The 18486-nt window shown below is 36.0% G+C and overlaps 1 protein-coding gene across 1 annotated transcript in view; it reads right to left on the bottom strand.

Annotated features, from left to right (window-relative positions):
* The window catches only part of slc25a26 (solute carrier family 25 member 26), a 111974-nt gene that overhangs the window by 12927 nt on the left and 80561 nt on the right, over positions 1–18486 (bottom strand). Inside the window, exons 7-9 of the mRNA XM_056468759.1 lie at positions 16727–16796; positions 8264–8328; positions 2328–2401 (exon numbers count right to left, since the gene is read on the bottom strand). Coding sequence (XP_056324734.1) covers positions 2328–2401; positions 8264–8328; positions 16727–16796 — 209 coding nt within the window. The remainder of the gene's footprint in view (positions 1–2327; positions 2402–8263; positions 8329–16726; positions 16797–18486) is intronic.

Consider the following 18486-nt stretch of genomic DNA (forward strand, 5'->3'; position numbering starts at 1 on the left):
TTTTAATTTTTATTTAATGTTTACAATGCAAATCCAATGAGACCCACTTAATTGGTAAACAAAGCAAGTATCATATATATATATATATATATATATATATATATATATATATATATATATATATATATATATATATACTAAGATAGAAGATGTTCCTTTGCTAACTGCATTGTAAATAAATCATACGAACATTTTCATATTTGTCAATAATCTTACTGAAATAATAAAAAACTGAAGACTCAATAATGGATATACAGTGCTAAACATTTTGAATTATATATTATATTTGTGCATATACATTACATTAGTCAGTACTGAAGCCAAATCTGAAGCTTATCTAACAAAATAATTTACGATAACGGTCCAAAAACTAGTACAGCCAAATTTATGTTTTAGAAAAATATTAAATACAAATTTTAAAAAGAGGAAAAATCAAGAGAAGCAAAAAAAAAAAAAAAAAAAAGAAACAAATGAAAAATTTTGTTGAAATTTTGTAGTTTGTAATTTATTTGTTTTGAATTTACTTTAATTTATAAATATGTTTGGTGACTAAAATGTTATTTTAATAAATATATCTGTTTAATTAATCTGTTTTGTTTAAATGCACCAAAATACATTGCCTATATTCACTGAGAAATGGATACAAATATAAAAATATATTTATTTTCAAAAAAAAGGGTGTACTCAATTATGCTGAGCACTGTATAAAATTTATTATTTTTTATATATAAATAATTAATTAAAAGAACCAAGCATTACATTAAAAAAATAAATAAACAATTATAATTAATATAATTAATAAATAAATCAATAAATATTTGAGGGTAAATAATAGTGTTTTTTTGTTTGTTTGTTTTAAGACTCTAACGCTCACCAATGCTTTTATCAAAATATAGTCAAAATTGTCATTTGAAATAATATATTAAGAGTATATTTTAAAATGGAACTTTCTGCATTATGACCCCCGTCTTCAGAGGCACATCCATTTCTTCATATTATCAATGATGCAAACAGAGCTGGTCTATTCATTTGTAGACACTTTTGCACATTTGTACAACCTTTTTATTAAAGGTCACTAATTTTACCCCTTTTTCAAGATTTAAGATAAGTCTTTTGTGTCTCCAGAATGTGTCTGTAAAGTTTCAACTCAAAATACCCATCAGATTATTTATTATACCTTTATGAACATTGGAATTTTCTGCTCTGTACACAATGTAGCTATTTTTGTTGCCTGTGCCTTTAATGCTAGTTCTCCTCGTCCACTGTTCCCACGTTTCTGTCAGAGTGTACCTCAATCTCCGCATCGGCTGCGTCAGATTAACAGCACAATGACAGACACGAAAGAAGCAGATCTCATGTAACATTTGTGAGAAATACTACAGTAAGAACTTTCCCAATGACTTTTTGATGTATTTGTTGTGGAGTTGACTCAAGCCTTTCTGCAATGATGAGTTCCACACAATGTCGTTACAAAGTTCACACACAGAGCACGCACATTTAACTTTTTCACGGCAAATGTGACAGGATACACGTTAATTTCCACTGCAGTATGGATATCCGCTATGTTAATGTACAACATAAACCTGAAAAATCAGGACTGAAGCGTCTTTTTTATAATTGTACTGACATGCGGTTGTGGTGATAAAGTAAAGATGGTAAAATGGCTGTAATTCATAATACATGCACTGTTTTAAAAACGTTTTAAACTTGTAAAACTCATTCTTGATCATATTTGATGATCACAGAGAGCTGAACAGATCTTTTATTCCCAGCTGCTTTGTCCACGTCCTGTCTTGTTGATATGATTATACGCTTTATATAGCAGACATGTTATTACACAGCTGTTAATCAATTCGGTGGGCAGGGAAAACCACACTCCTACGTCACAATTCGGTGGGCCTCAAAATGAGAGGGATTTGGATGCTATTTTAACGTCAGGAAATTAAAAAAAGAGACTTATTGTCTTTATATCACCCCAATATGACTGTGGACACACTATACCTACACACAGTTCTGTCCAAACAGCTTTCAATAGATGATTTCCATCATAGGTGCGCTTTAAGGAACATTTGTTGAATAATAAAAGACTTTTATTTTTCCTGTGAAACATAAATTCCCTTTACTGAAAACTTAAAAGCATTCGTTTCTGTAATAAAATAAATAACAATAAAACAGATCTTACAGATTCCACCATTTAAATGGTTGTGCAGTAGCGTGTGTGTACAGCATGTGCTAGACTCATATAAAGAAACTTCCAATGAACAGGAAGCCATGTTATAGATTAAGAAATGCCTCTTTATACCACCTCCACAGTGTTTTGCACTCACCCTGGTATTCCTCTGCTCCTCCACACCTCACACAAAACCATGGGGATGTTTCCACTGGCTGTGCTCGTCCCAGCCTGACGGAGAGAGACAAAACACAGCAATGATGGATGATCTGTCTTTATGCTTCCTGTTAAACATGTAAACACACACACACTGTTTTGTCTTCCTTTCGATTCCGCACTGTCCTGGTCCCATCTCCACCTGTTCAGCGGCTCAACCTATATTTATAGCCCTCTTCTGCAAACCCACAGCACCATCTTCAAAACAGCCATTAATATCAGGGAACTGTAAAGGAGAGGTAGCAACAACTGCCAAACACCACTTTCTGAGGCGAATTCTGACAGTTCTATATTTAGTGTGGATTGTTTTTTCTGTTACATATTTCAGAGTTTTTGCTGATGAGCTGACTGTACATTGAGTTTGGAGAAGAGCCTGGAGCTTTTGCAGGCCAAAAAACACACACAGAACTGCAGACCTGCCTGAACACAAGCTTTCTGCTTCTCTGATTGGTCAAAAAATTGGGCAAATTGAAGTGATGATCTTTATGCCGAGTTCAGACTGCATGATTTTAGTCCCGATTTTGACTTTTCGATTTTGCAATATTTGGCATGTTCTGATTGAAAATAACATCTGCGATCACCTACAGCCAATGAGAGAGCAGCATCCACTAGCATGGGTACCTGCAGGCCAGCGGGAGGTTGAGGGAGACATTAAAAGCACTCATTATCTGTTTATTTGGACCCAAGAAGTAAAGGAAAATCTATTGGAAATTTGGCAGGAACACCAGTGTCTGTTTGACGTGTCATCTGAGCAATACCACAACCGGGTCGAAAAAGAAAAAATTTGAGGAGAAATTGATAATTCCCTTTAAAACCATGAGCAAAATAAGTACATTTTCTACCCCACTAAAGGCTTCTTTCTCATTATGTAGTTGATAACAAAATATATACTACGTGACCTTGCGGTGTTTCCATGTCACTTCTCGCGTGTTTGGTTGTGATACGTAGTTTGGATAAAGTTGTCTGCGATTCTTCCTATTTTAAAGTCATGCAGTGTGAAACCTGTCGCTGATTCATCTTGCAGTGTAAGGGACGGAACGCTAGCGGGACGGAACGCTAGCCCAGATAGTCATGCTACTTTGAAAATCATGCAGTCTGAACTTGGCATTAGCTTGACTTTTCAATCTGTCAGCTAATAGTGTGCAGTACTTTAGACACTCAGCTACTTCTTAAAGATGCCAAATTTTTACTCAAATGCAAAATCAACTTCGTTTATAATGTTTGCCAAGCTTTGGTTTTTCATGACCAATTCCTTCCTCTCTCTGACCAAGAAATATTGGAGATGTGTGTTGTGCAAGTGCGCCACATTATGTTTTCATAAATATTTTATTAAAATCTCATGCTGTAAAAACTCAAGGCTGTTTATGAAGGATGGAAATGCTAAACAAATCATTTCCACTGAGAGCTACAGTAAAGTACAGTACAACTTTGTATGGGTCACCCTGATCAGGCTTGTGTTTCTACTGTCAGGCCTGAAGCCTGAGGGGGTTTCAGAAGGTTTAAACCCACCACACCTGGCAAAAGTCAATAATTTGTCAATTTTTTTTGTACATAAGCTTTTACATAAACTTTTGTCAAGTTTTTGATTGCTATATCATAGTAAAGTGTGAAAATAACCATTAGAAGAACGTTTGTGGCTGGTCAGTGGCTTCACAGCAACTGGCACTCATGCTATTCCCATTACGGTGTGTTGTTTTTACTTTTTGGGTGAATGCAAACAAATATATTTCATAAGTCTGCACAAAACATACAGTTTAGGTCAGAGTTATTAGTCCCTCTGTTTATTTTTTTCCCCAATTTCTGTTTAATGTAGAGCAGATTTTTTTCAGCACATTTCTAAACATAATAGTTTTAATAACTCATTTCTAATAACTGATTTATTTTATCTTTGCCATGATGACAGTAAATAATATCTGACTGGATATTTCTCAAGACACTTCTATACAGCTTAAAGTGACATTTAAAGGCTTAACTAGGTTAATTAGGTTAAGTTTATTAGGTTAACTAGGCAGGTTAGGGTAATTAAGCAAGCTATTGTATATCGATGTTTTGTTCGGTAGACTATCGAAAAATATATAGCTTAAAGGGGCTAATAATTTTGACCTTAAATAGTTTTTAAAAAATTAAAACTGCTTTTATTCTAGCTGAAATAAAACAAATAAGACTTTCTCCAGAAGAAAAAAAAATGATCAGACATACTGTGAAAATGTCCTGGCTCTGTTAAACATCATTTAGGAAATATTTTTTAAAAATTATAAAATTCAAAGGGGGGCTAATAATTCTGAAAAGTGATCAATACAGGGGTCCCTTGGTATTTGCAGGAGTTACGTTCTAAAAATAACCTGTAATAGGCAAAATCCACAAAGTAGTCCGCTTTATTTTCTACAATTTTTAAAGATGTTTTAAGGCTGCAAAACCCCTCACTACACACTTTATGCACTTTTCTCAGACAGCCATTAACATGTTTACACTTTTCTCTTTTGTTTAAACACTCTCAAAGTTCAAACTTTCATAGAAAAACAAGTTCAGTATTATAGAATGAAACCAAAGATCAAAACCTGTTGTCAGGCGCAAACATTCATCGCTGTCAGCAAAAGCTTCATAAAGCTTTTTATCTTTTGTGCGAATAATGTTGGAATTCCTGCAGTCACTGATCCACAAAACTAAAGCAGACTCCATCCTTAAGAGGGTCGCACGGCGGATGCACCGCTCACATGACAGTTGGAAATAACACAAACCAGACGCACACATTCGCACGTGATTATAAACGAAAGTATTCAGATGGCGCTCTGTGGCATGGTAGAAATATGAATAGTGTCCTGAGGTGTAGCTGGGCAACGCAGACAGCCACCGACTTGCACCACCGGTGTGCGAACACCGATATAAACCTTTTTACAATTCTAAAATGCATGACGCTGCGTGGCGTGTTGTATCCGGTTTGCGACCCCCTTTACAACTGTCTTGCCGTGGACAGTTACAACCCTTATTGCATCCTAGTTTTGAACATTGCTTGAAACAAAGATTTATGCTCATTTGGAAAGCTGAATGCATTCTGTATTGTACAGGAGACATGGAGAAGATTGACTGACAATGGTCTACAGCCAGTCAGGATGCACAACACAACGTGCTGTAAAAAAAAAAAAAAAGTAAAATTGCACAAAAACAAATCTGCGAAACTGCGAAGCCTCAAAGGGTGAACATCGTTATGGCAAGAGACCACCGTATTGGATGCTGCCATTCACTATTGACTATATAATGTTGTTAAATAAAGAAAAAACATTGTACAAGTAACTCTTAGTCTACTTTTAACCTTTGAGATTATTATTGAAACAAAATAGCCATTAAAAAGTGTTAAGCACCAAAAATTAAGCCAATATTAGCCCCTTAACCATACCGATAGCGGGGCGATTAAGTTTACTTAACTATATTGCAATTAAATCCTAATCTAATCATAACAAACGATACATTGTTGGAAACGTTTAACTCTTCTGAATACAAATTTTACTGTAGTTTTTTGTCTTTTATTATTTAGGAAGAGTAATAGATCAAATACATTTACGGTCACCCTATTGTCAATTTGTAAGACCATTTGCGGTTACATAAACCATACTGTATGTCTACAGACTAAACATAAAGCGATTATGACAAACTATATATCATCTGAAAGCTTAACATGTCTAGTTTCCATATCTGGTGACAAATTTTCGATACATAGTACTGAGCAACAGTTATTTATTAATTTACGACAAGAATACTCATAAAGCTCTGTCTTAAAGAGTCATAAAGAGTCAAAATTACTTTGCTACAGCAATCCACATGTAAAATATATATATCTTACATATTATATAATTTGTCTTACATATTATATTTTATATATATATATAAAGGCTAATTTAAAATAAAATAAAACCAAACTGCCCATATTACTTTAGAATGTGATGCCAATTTTACAAATATTGTCAAATGTATATAAAAACATGTGAATATAAAAACATACACAGAAATAAAAGGTGCCCTCATACAGCCCTCAAGCAGGGCTGCGCCCGGCCAGTACCTGGATCAGAGACCACATGGGAAAGCTAGGTTGCTGCCGGAAGTGGTGTTAGTGAGACCAGCCAGGGGCACTCAACCTGCGATCTGTGTGAGTCTTAATGCCCCAGTATATTGATGGGGACTCTATACTGCTCAGTGAGTGCTGTCTTTCAGATGAGACACTAAACCGAAATCCTGACTCTCTGTGGTCGTTAAAAATCCCAGGATGTTCTTCGAAAAAGAGTAGGGGTTTAATCTTGGCATCCAGGCCAAATTTGCCCACTGGCCTCTGTTCATTTTGGCCTTCTAACCATCCCTGTATCATAATTGTCTCCTCTCCACCAATCAGCTAGTGAGTGAAGTGCGCGGTCTGGCGCAATATGTCTGCCGTCACATCATCCTGGTGGTGGATGAGGAAGTTCCCAACAAAAATGCGTAAAACTCTTTGAGTGTCCAGAAAAGCGCTATATAAATAGAAGGAATTATTAATTACTATTATTACTACTGGAAACTGTATGCCATCTGGTGGTCATATCTGGTAATATTGCCAAACTAAATCTTACTGAAAGCTCATTTTTGGAGATATCAACTTTAAATTTGGAACATAAAATTTTCAGATATTTAGCTTTGATTTTCTATCATTTTGGGCTAAAGCAGGTTTTGTAAAATACATATTTTTATGTAAATATAAATGAATATTATTTTCATAAACGTAAAGGCACATAACTTTTTTATTTTGCTTTTTGAACTTTTTTTACTTTCGCTACAATGCGAAAAGCGTCTTTTTTGAAATGAGACTAAGCTTAACTCCGTACACCAAAGCATTGAACATTGACAATCATTTAACATCAATTTTATGTTTACCTTCAAAAAGTGGGGACCACAGTTAAGGGGTTTAAACTTATTTTAGTAAAAAAAAATTGTCTATTTATTATACATGAATTTTCAAATTTACTTTTTTTTTTTTACAAGAGAGGCTGGAAAAATCATGAAGCATATGTCATTATTTCTCTCTCATTAATTTGCACAGGTTTATGATCCCTCAACAGTAGATTCATTGTATGTCAACTGTGTAATTGTGATATTTTAGGGAACTTCTAATTCACTTTTAACACATATCATCTAATCATATAATATCCAAATAATATCAAAATGCATACAATTGTTTCAGATATGTGATGTGGTACCTCGTTTGAAGTTAGCATCTTGAGCTAAAGCACATGAGGTTAGAAAATGTCAACTCTTGTTATAATATTAAGTGTTATCTTAGTTTATTCATACACTGCTCCATTTTTTCACCTAGTCCACACAAGTTTTGTTTCAGTTTGTTTGCTTTTTCACTTGTTATAATGTATCCTAGGCTTTCATTGTTCTATCATACGATGCTACCTTTTTTTAAATGTATTTTCCCCTCGAATTAGGCAGGAGTTAAAGTAGCCTAGGTTTTGAATCAGCGTTTGCACTGAAGCATCAAATCCTGGAACAGCTCATCTGCACCAAATACCAAGTCTGCAGCCTGAAGCTCAAAAGAGCAGTTCCGTTCCAGTCCATAGACGACTGGAAATTACTCTGGGATATACAAACGTCTTCTGACATCGAACATGCACATACACAGCCCTGTCTGTTTTGAGTCTCCACTGGACAGCGGACATTAAGGAGTGCGTTTGTGCGTCAGTAGCGTCCCTGGATAACCTTGCTATTGGACCAAGCTGAGGCTTTTTCTCCACTCTCTCTCTCTCTCCCTCCTGTTGGTTTTGTCTACATTATGGCCTTTTGTTTGTTCACCTTGCTCTCCATCTGGGAGGCATCAGGAGACAGATTTACATAACAGTTTCAAAGTCTCACCTTAGCCAACATGATCCAGGTCTTCGCCACATCTAGTGGTGTTGTGACGAACGCAGCAACGCCACCTGGAAATAGACAAAATGTTCATTTGTATCAGCACTAATTTCAGTGTTAATCACGTTATAATTACTACACTGCATAGATGTAAATACGTGGCATGACATAAGCCCTGATCGTCCTGATGGAAACGTTCTGGAGACAGAAAAAATAGAGCGAACGCGGATGAATTTTTCAAACTAGCCTGGCACTGTCACGCACTTGTAAACACTCATGAACATTCATAAACTTGTTTTGGCGTGAATGAGAACAGAATGAGGTTTCTAATAGCGGTCGGACAAACAACCGTATCAAGCTTTAAACATGCTCTTCCCAATGCCGGAATAAACCACTAGTTTTCCCATAATGCCTGATTTTTCTAACCGCTAATTAAAAGGTGGCCAAACACAAGTGATTTAAAGAATAGTTCCAGATTCAGGTTGTTGATTATACAAAAAATAATTGAAGTGCATACCTAGATTTGAACAAACAATCAAATTGATGAGATGCATTCAACATGCGTGTTTGTGTGTGTGTGTTTTATTAGTTTAAATCTAGTTTAGACTGATCACTTATTATTTTATTTATTTTAATACGTACAGGTTAGAATATGTATGTTGTTTTATTTTTTAACCAAAATCTACCCATTAAAATGAATGCTGGAATGTTATTTAATCCGTATTTTGTATCATAAACCTGTGCAAATGATGTGTTCAATACTTATTTTCCCCGTTGTATTTAAACCACAGTGCATCTGGAAAAAATTCATAGTCCTTCACTTTTTCCACATTTTTAATGTTACAGCCTCCAAAATGGATTAATTCATTTATTTCCTCAAAATTCTACATACGAAACCCCATAATGACAATGTGAAAAAAATTTAAAATAAAATGTATAAAAAAAGATAAAAAAGTATCCACAGCCTTTGGATACTTTGTTGGTGTACCTTTGGCAGCAATTACTGTATAGCCTCAAGTCTTTTTGAATATGATGCCATAAGCTTGGCACACCTGTCTTTGAAAATGTTTGTCTATTCCCCTTTGCAGTACCTCTCAAGCTCTATCTAGTTGGATGGGAAGCGTTGGTGTACAGCCATTTTCTGACCTCTCCAGAGATGTTCAATAGGATTTAGGTCTGGGCTCTGGCTGAGCCACTCAAGGACATTCACTGAGTTGTTGTGAAGCCACTCCACACTATATTGGATATTTTAGCGGTGTGCTTTGGGTCATTATCCTGCTGCAAGATGAACCGTGGCCCCAGTCTGAGGTCAAGAGCACTCTGAAGCAGGTTTTCATTCAGGATGTCTCTGTACATTGCTGCATTCATCTTTCCCTCAATCCTGACTAGTCTTCCAGTTCCTGCAGGTGAAAACAGCCCCACAGCATGATGCTGCCATCACCATGCTTCACTGTAGGGATGGTATTAGCCTGGTGATGAGCGGTGACTGGTTTTCTCCAAACGTAATGCCTGGCATTCACTCCAAAGAATTCACTTTTAGTCTCATCAGACCAGAGAATTTAGTTTCTTATGGTCTGAGAGTTCTTCAAATGCTTTTTGGCGAATTCCAGGCGGGGAGTGGCTTCTGTCTGGCCACTCTACCATACACGCCTGATTGGTGGATTGCTGCACAGATGGTTGTCCTTCTGTAAGGTTCTCCTCTCTCCACAGAAGAACGCTGAGGATCAGATAGAGTGACCATCAGGTTATTGATCACCTCCCTGACTAAGGCCCTTCTCCCCTGATCACTCAGCTTAGACGGCCGGCCAGCTCTAGGAAGAGTCCTGGTAGTTCCAAACATCTTCCACTTATGGATGATGGAGGCCACTGGGATCATTGGAACTTTCAGAGCAGCAAAAAATTTTGTGTAACCTTCCCCAGCCTTGTGCCTCTAGACAATCCTGTCTCGGAGGTCTACAGACAATTCCCTTGTCTTCATGCTTGATTTGTGCTTTGACATGCACTATCAACCCTGGGACCTTATATAGACAGGTGTATGCCTTTTCAAATCATGTCCAATCAACTGAATTTACCACATGTGAACTCCAATTAAGCTGTTAAAACATCTCAAGAATGATCAGTGGAAACAGAATGTACCTGAGCTCAATTTAGAATTTAATTTGCAACAATTTCAAAAAATCATTCAAAAAAAATTTCACATTGTCATTATATGGTATTATGTGTAGAACTTTCCGGATGCATTGTATGTCTATAGTCTAAACATAAAGCAGTCATGACAAAGTATTTATCATTTGAAAGCTTATCTGCCTGATCACTTACCTAAACATTCAAATAAATATATGAATGAATATATATGAAAAAAATAGATATTAATGAATGAATGAATCTAGAATTGCAGGTACATTTTGTGTCTCCAAGATAAATGATTTATTATTTTATCCAAAACAAAACCTTTAATATAAGTTATTGAATAATAATGCATTATATCAAGCTATCTCTAATAATAATAATGAGTGTATGAGTATTTAAGGACATTTTGTTTTGAAAATATTTACAGAACGTCTAATTTTATCATTTTGTGTGTTTACTCCCTTAAGTTAAATACACATTTGCATTTAATATATTTATTTTCTGTATTATTTGTAATTTCAGCTAAAATACATTTTATGTTTGTCCCAACATTCTGGTCAACTGTGTTATATGTTATATCAGTCATAAAAAGGCATACTAATCTTTAAAGCACTGATAGAAAAAGGATGTGACTTGCACTAAGTGATTTCATTTCCTCTGGCAGGAAACTCTGGATGACATTGAAGCATGTCATTATTTTTCTCTCGTTTCTTTGTACAAAATGTTTAGGACACACCAATAGTAGATTCATTATTTGTGAACTATATTGGGATATTTCAGTGAATTTCTCATTCACAAACACAAATATGATGAAAATACATTTCTGTTTGAGACATGACATGGTATCGGGTTTGAAGTTAGCATCTTTAGCTAAAGCACGAAATGGTGAAAAATGTCAACTGTTATTGTCAACTCTGTTAGTGGTTTAAAAATCTAATAATAATAATAAACAAAGAATTGTAACAGAATCATTTATGTTCCTTATTACATATACGTTTTGATTAATTTTACATTAATAATGTAATTAGTATACTACTGTATATTCAAGTTATAGATTTACAGCATATCATTTCAGTTTGAGTGGAAAAAGCTTTAGGTGTGCCTGCAATTTTGGAATGAGTCAAATAAAATAAATAAACAAATAAATAAAAGAACAATACAATATAGAATATTGAAATATATGTTTCTCATTTCTTTCTCCTGAGACTTGGAGCTGTGGCAATGACGGTAAACAAATATAACCTTTCAATGCGTCACAATTCACTTTTGTTTGTGCGATTGCACAATGACGCCAACAACTGCAATCCACCTAAAGTGATATATCTTTGCCAAAGCAGCACATGTGCACAACACAATCCCAGTTTAACAGCTCTCTCCAGGTGTCATGGCCAGCAGCCACGTTCTTTCCCCTCTGATTCAGGCGTCCTCGTCCTTTCATTGTGTATCAGTACCTGATGACTTATCACTCTGGACTGAGATATTTTCCAAAATGGAGACTGGAGAGTTAGACAGCTGGAAGATCTCCTGAACCAGACCTGAGCTCCCTCAGGACAAACCTGTACACTGGATTTAGTTTGTAAACTAAATGTCTGCTGACAGATGCTGTGTCCTGATTTTCCAAATTATATTACGCCCTAAATGTGTGTTATTTTACTTACAGTTAAGAAAAGTAAAGTAAGATTGTGTTCTGTCCTTTGATTTATCAAATTGTTTCCATTCACTTGTCTTGTTTTTTTTGGTCCAGATCAAAATAAATGATACACTTAGTTCAGCTCAATTAACGGTGTCATTTTAGGACCAAACCTTAAAATGACTTTTATAATATATAAATTTAATCAAAACTTCAACAAAATGCTGTTTGCTGGGCTAAACATATTTGCTGTAAGTGCATATAGCTCATATATGATGGTATTTTTATTGTGTTTAAACTTGTAATCTTATAAAGTGTGCAAATGAGTCCAAATAGCACCAGATATTCCTCCATCACACACACAAATGAAGATATGTTTTAAGCAGGCACATTTTTGATCCTTATTGAATGTCTTTGGTCCATGTTGAAATTCACATTTCAGTTGAACCGTACACTTGTACACAGTCTCGGTACACTTGTTTTTGCACACCACAGTGGCAAAGTTTACACTCAGAGTTTGCACTAACAGAGTGATCATACCAGATCATTTTAATAATCCAAACCTACCAAGTGTGTTGGTTTTTTACCTTGGTTTTCATGATATCTTATTTGTTTCCTTGGTTTATGATTATGCCCACTTGTGTCTTGTTTGGTCTCTTGCTACAAAGTGTGTTTATACTCCAGAGTATTTTTTGTTCAGTGTTGGTTATTGTCTGTGACTTATTCATTTTGTGCTTTAGCTCAAGATGCTAACTTCAAACCAGATACCATGTCATGCAATTAAGTGTTATAAAACAAAAACATGTCTGCTAATGTGCTATTTGTATTGTTTCAGCTGAAACATAATAAAGATTATCAAAGCCCCTCAAGGATAAGTTCAGAAAAATGAAAATTCGGTTGTGAAAACCCTCATGCCTTTAAAATCCCCTGAGGCCTTCGATCATATTCAAAACTAAATTTAGGATATTTTAGATTAAATAAGAGAGCTCTCTGACTCTCATAAAAGGCAGGGTCGTGAGATGTTCAAATTCCAGAAAAGAAACCAAAAAACGGTCAAAACTTTGCATGTGACTTCAGTGAATCAACTTTAATCATAAAAAGCTGCAAGAACATTTTTGCGTACCAAAAAAACTAACAAAAAAAAACTTCCTTTACAGTTTTATTGGTGTGTCATGACCCTGTTCATGTTATCTATAAGACAGCTCTCAGATTCATTCTAAAATATATCTTAATTTGTGTTCAGAGGATGAACAAAGGTCCCAGGGGATTGGATAATTGGAGTAATTAAGTACCTAATTTAAATATTTGGGTGAATGAATTATTTAACAAATTGACATGAATCCACTTTTGCTATTTTAAGGATGGAAAAATACAATCTGCACCCCGGTACATGGTCTAACAGGGTTGTGCTTATTCTCTTAATTAGTTGTGGGTGTGTTTTGGGCATAACATGCATTAAACCAATCAGAGTCTCATCTCCCATTCCCTTTAAGAGTCAGATGTGTTGCGCCATGGTGCATTTGCTATTTACATGGCATATTTACTTACTTTTTAAGTGGAAAAACTGAACGCTACACTAGTAAAAAAAAACAGGTAAACAAACCTGGATCCTCCTCCATTTGACCTCTTTTGGTCCGTTTCCACTGAGTGCTACGGTACGGTACGGTTCAGTTTGGTACGCTTTTATGGCCGCTTCCACTTTCAAAAAGCGTATCGAACCGAACCGTACCGTACCACTTTTTCGGCACCCTTTCGAAAGGGTACCAAACACGAGAAAGGGTACCAAAAAGCGGAGCCACATGCGCAGCTGAACGCTATTGGTTTACAGAGATACGTCATTCGCTTACGCAACAAGCCAGAATGAAAACAAAAAAACCGCCATGTTTGAAATACACAGACAGCGAGAGATTATAGCGGAATCACATATACATATAATAACGAGCCATGGTTGATCTGGGCTCAAACAAACCTTGTTGTCGTCTGGATGAACAGCCACAAAGCCAAGAAGAAGAGCATATTTACCCTGTGCCCCGTAGTTTTTTACGAGCCAGTCTGAGGCGAAAGCGGTTTCGCTTTCTTGCTAGCGCTCACGTGCGTCTAACCTTATATCTGAAATAACAAACTTCTTGAGCTGATGATAATAACCTGCGCTTGATTACTGACGTGCTTTTGAAACCCGATCCTGTCAGACACTGACAAACGCGAGAGTGAAGCGTGAAGAAACAAAGGAGAAGCCGGAAAAGAAGGAGCACATTATTTTTCAGCAAACATGAACAAAATGCCATGTATAACTAACTTATTATCTTCACCTTTTGGACTAATATGAACCGAGAATGACGGAATTACTCTCTAACAGAGGCTACATGTGCTGCTGAAGATTACAGACACAGATGAGAGATTTTCACTGACTGTAGGCTATATTTTGTGTTGTTTTGAACCTAAATACAGACGAAATGTCTGCTATATGTAGTTATTCTATAGTTGGTAACATATCGGAGACTGTAAAGGGCTGTATGTGTTTATATATGTTCATTTATTTAGTTATTTAATATAATTACAGACGTTACAGTAGGCTGTTTCGCACTGTCATTGATCTGCAGTTATAATCAACTCATGTTCATTGAAAAGTTAGTAATAAACATTTCTACACAAGTATGAAGTGTATGAAGCATCTTTTTTGTGAGAAGTGCTTTTCATATGATATGTACTGTAAGTGACCCGTACAGCTTTACTGTAGACATTTCCTCAAGCTAGAATGACGTCGACTGAAACTTTCTGTCATACACCACGCCCACCAAAAGGGTACCCTTGTTAGTGGAAATGCAAGCCTGATAAAGGTGACCCGTACCAAACCGAACCGTACCAGTCAGTGGAAATGAGCCATTTCTCTTTACTTTTACTCCTTAATTTACTCCTTTACTTTTGTGGATAAGAAACTCCACTGAAGACATCCATCACCCTTCATATTTAATTTCCCTTGTTAAGTGAAAATATTTGTTTCAAAACTATTTCTAAATTCAGTTCTAATTCCAGCAAATGAATAAATGAACAATAATAATGAAATGAATAATGAGGTCAAAAAAAAGAGTTCCAAACAAATGTCCTATTCTTATGCCCCATATGTGATGCATATGTCTCCAAAACCCACCAGGTGGACAAATCTAAACTTGTTTATTGCCCCGGGTGTATGATATGGTTCTTAACTTCTGCATTTAGTTTCTGTTTCCTTAGATATTATGATGATTTGAAAGTAGGTTCTCTTTTTCTCTTGGTTGATTACGCTCACCTGTGTCTTGTTTGGTTCGTATTATTCCATATATTTATACTTCTGAGTTTATTCTGTTGTATGTTGTTCTATATAGTCTATGCCTTAATTGTAACCCTTTTCATTAATCGTGGTCTTTTTCTAAATTCACAACCATTTAACCATTTTCTCCCTCCATCTCCTCTCAATCCACAGTGTTTGTAGTTTTTTTATATTTGTGTTTTACAGTGTGCACAAATCCACACTTTGAAACTCTTATGGAAACAGTAACATATGCTGAGACTTTTGCCATACGTTTTCAACATACTATGCTTTGAGATGTAGTTATTTACTGCAAAATTTGTCTTGTTTCTAGTCCAAATATCTAAAAATGGGTGGCATGGTGGCTCAGTGGTTACCACTGTCATCTCATATAAGAAGGTCACTGGTTCGAGTTCATGCTAGGCGAGTTTCTGTGTAGAGTTTGCATGTTCTCCCTGTGTTCACATGGGTTTCCTCCGGGTGTTCCGGTTTCCCCCACAGTCCAAAGACATTATGAGTGTGTTTGTGAATGCATTCACATACAGTACATGTGAGTGTATATGGGTGTTTCCCAGTACTGGGTTGGGGCTGAAAGGGCATCTGCTGTGTAAAACATATAATGAAATAGTTGGCAGTTTATTCCACTGTGGTGACCCCTGATAAATAAGGGACTAAACTGAAGGAAAATGAATGAATGAATGAATGAATGAATGAATGAATGAATGAATGAATGAATGAATGAATGAATGAATGAAAATGCTAAACATTTCTAGACAAGCAAAGAATATGGTCTTGTTTTAAGAAATAATATATAAAAATTAAGTGAGTTTTTCCCTTAAAACAAGAAAAATAATCTGCCATTAGGGTAAGCAAAATAATCTTGCTTTTCCTTTTGACATGAGATTTCTCTCATTGGTATTTCTCACCCCATTGGTAGATTATTTTGTTTGTTTTGAGAAAAAAACTCACTCAATTTTGGCATATTATTTCTTAAAACAAGACAATATGTTTTGCTTGTCCAGAAAATGCTTCCTGATTTAAGAATCTTTAGATATTTGGATAAGAAATAAGACAAAAAATCTAAGTAAGAAAAGCATGTTTTTGAAGTTGTAACTTCACATACTATTTAGGATTAATAGTATACACTCTGGGAAGCAGGGAGAGAGTCTAATGTTGGGGCAATAAAAGGTCAGTGTCATACACTTCCTCTCCTCCTATAATTGGCTGATTATTCCCAGTCAGTTGGTGCACACCAGCTGGTGAACAACCTGATGTGACCATCTTGACCTGTGCGGAATTAAACAGGAATGCGCCTGGGTAAAGATCGAATATTCCTGGCTTTGGACCCCATCCCGAAATCTCTATCTCTCATTCTCCTTCGCTCTCTTTCCCAGACCTCTGTGCCGAGGCTAATCCCACACACCTGCAAGAGCTCCGCACACTGCAGCCTGCCAAGAGTCCAGCCGTCCCCCCTGCCTCCTCCACCACACGGCCTACGGAGAGAGAATCGAGGATTATTACATTTATTAGTCACATTCAAAACAAACAAACAAAAGCACTAAAGCCCTTGGGTTCGCATGTATGGGAACTCGACAGAACAGTTATGCTAATGCTAAAATATCCTGATATGACGTCAGAGTCTTATTTTTCCAAACAAGGAGCAGTGACAAAATCCAAAGGAAGAAACATCCCTGACTTGCACATCTCAGCACATTTGCAGACACATGCTAACTCTATCAATCCCTGGAAAACACATTGTCTTTCTTGCTGGTTCAGAGTTTTCCAAGAAACAAGGGGAAAGCGATATTGAGCTTTGATGGGATTCACAGATGTACGGTTATGATGAGCACAATGTTTCTGCATTGAGTAGACAAGATACTGGTTCTTGTTAAGACATAATCACTGATGCAAAAACCTAGTGAGCTGCTTTGCTATCTACTGTTATACCTACCTAAAACGTTCTTACTTAAACTAGCTAGAAGGAAACACTCAGGCACTACTCAAAGCAGCATTCAAAAAAGTAAGATTTGCTATTAGCATGTAATTATGCTAATAACAAACCTCTTTAGTATAAAAGTAAACAGAACCCAAAGTATAGTAAAGCTTTATATTTAATTGTTAGATCAACTCAAATTAACATTTCGGGCCCTATCAAACAGCCGGCGCAATAAGGCGCAAGACGTGTATGGTGCGATTAGTTGCTATTTTCAGATCAGCACAACTGTAATTTTCAAGTTTTTTTGCCACGTTGTTTAAATAGCAAATCCATTTGGGCCACTTTGTGGACTCTTGGGTGTGCCGGTCTATAAAGGTGTGCTAAGGCCCATTGTTGGCACATTGCTTTTTTGAGGAACAATTTTGAGGAAATATACAGCGCTATTGACCTAAAACTAAAAGCTGGTCTAAAGTCCAGCGCAGAGAGTGTTAGTTATGTGCCTATTCGAAAAAGATTGTATACAAATAAATGAACAATAATAAGAAGTGTTGTCAAAAAACTGACCTATTCTTATGCTCCAAAACCCGACAAGTGGACAAATCTGAGCTTGTTTTTATGAAAACAAATATAAATATGCATATAATAAATAATACAAATAAAAATAATAACATTATACAAATGTAATTTGTCATGAATAAACTGAAAAAAGCCCCCCGAGATGAAGAAGGCATGGACACAGTGGTTTTTAAACTTATGTTGAAAAAAATTTTTTTGGTAATATTTTAATCCTTTAATTCTTTTTCATTTCTAAAAATATTTGCTGTAGATCCCGTGTGCATTAAGCAATGTGTGTGTGTTTAAGGCGCACAACTAACACGCTATGCGCTGGACTTTTGACCAGCTTTCAGTTGGTCTATTGCGCAGTCTATTTTAGTTTCTTAAATAGCAACACACCAACAATGCACCTTAACACACCTGTACTTTAGACCAGCACACCCATGAATTCACAAAGTGGCACAAATGGATTTGCTATTTAAACAACGTGGCGGAAAACAGGAAAATTAAGGTTGTGTTGGTCTGAAATAACAACACATTGCGCCAAACATGTCTTGCGCCTTATTGTGTATGATAGGGCCCATACTGTGGGAGAAGCAGATGTGCTGAGGCGAATTAATTACACAACCCTACACATTTGTATTTATTGCTTCTTTCTATGCTACTATTAATAATGTTATTAAATGTCTTAA

The sequence above is a fragment of the Danio aesculapii genome, chromosome 11 (genome assembly GCF_903798145.1).
Source record: "Danio aesculapii chromosome 11, fDanAes4.1, whole genome shotgun sequence".
Lineage (NCBI taxonomy): Eukaryota > Metazoa > Chordata > Actinopteri > Cypriniformes > Danionidae > Danio > Danio aesculapii.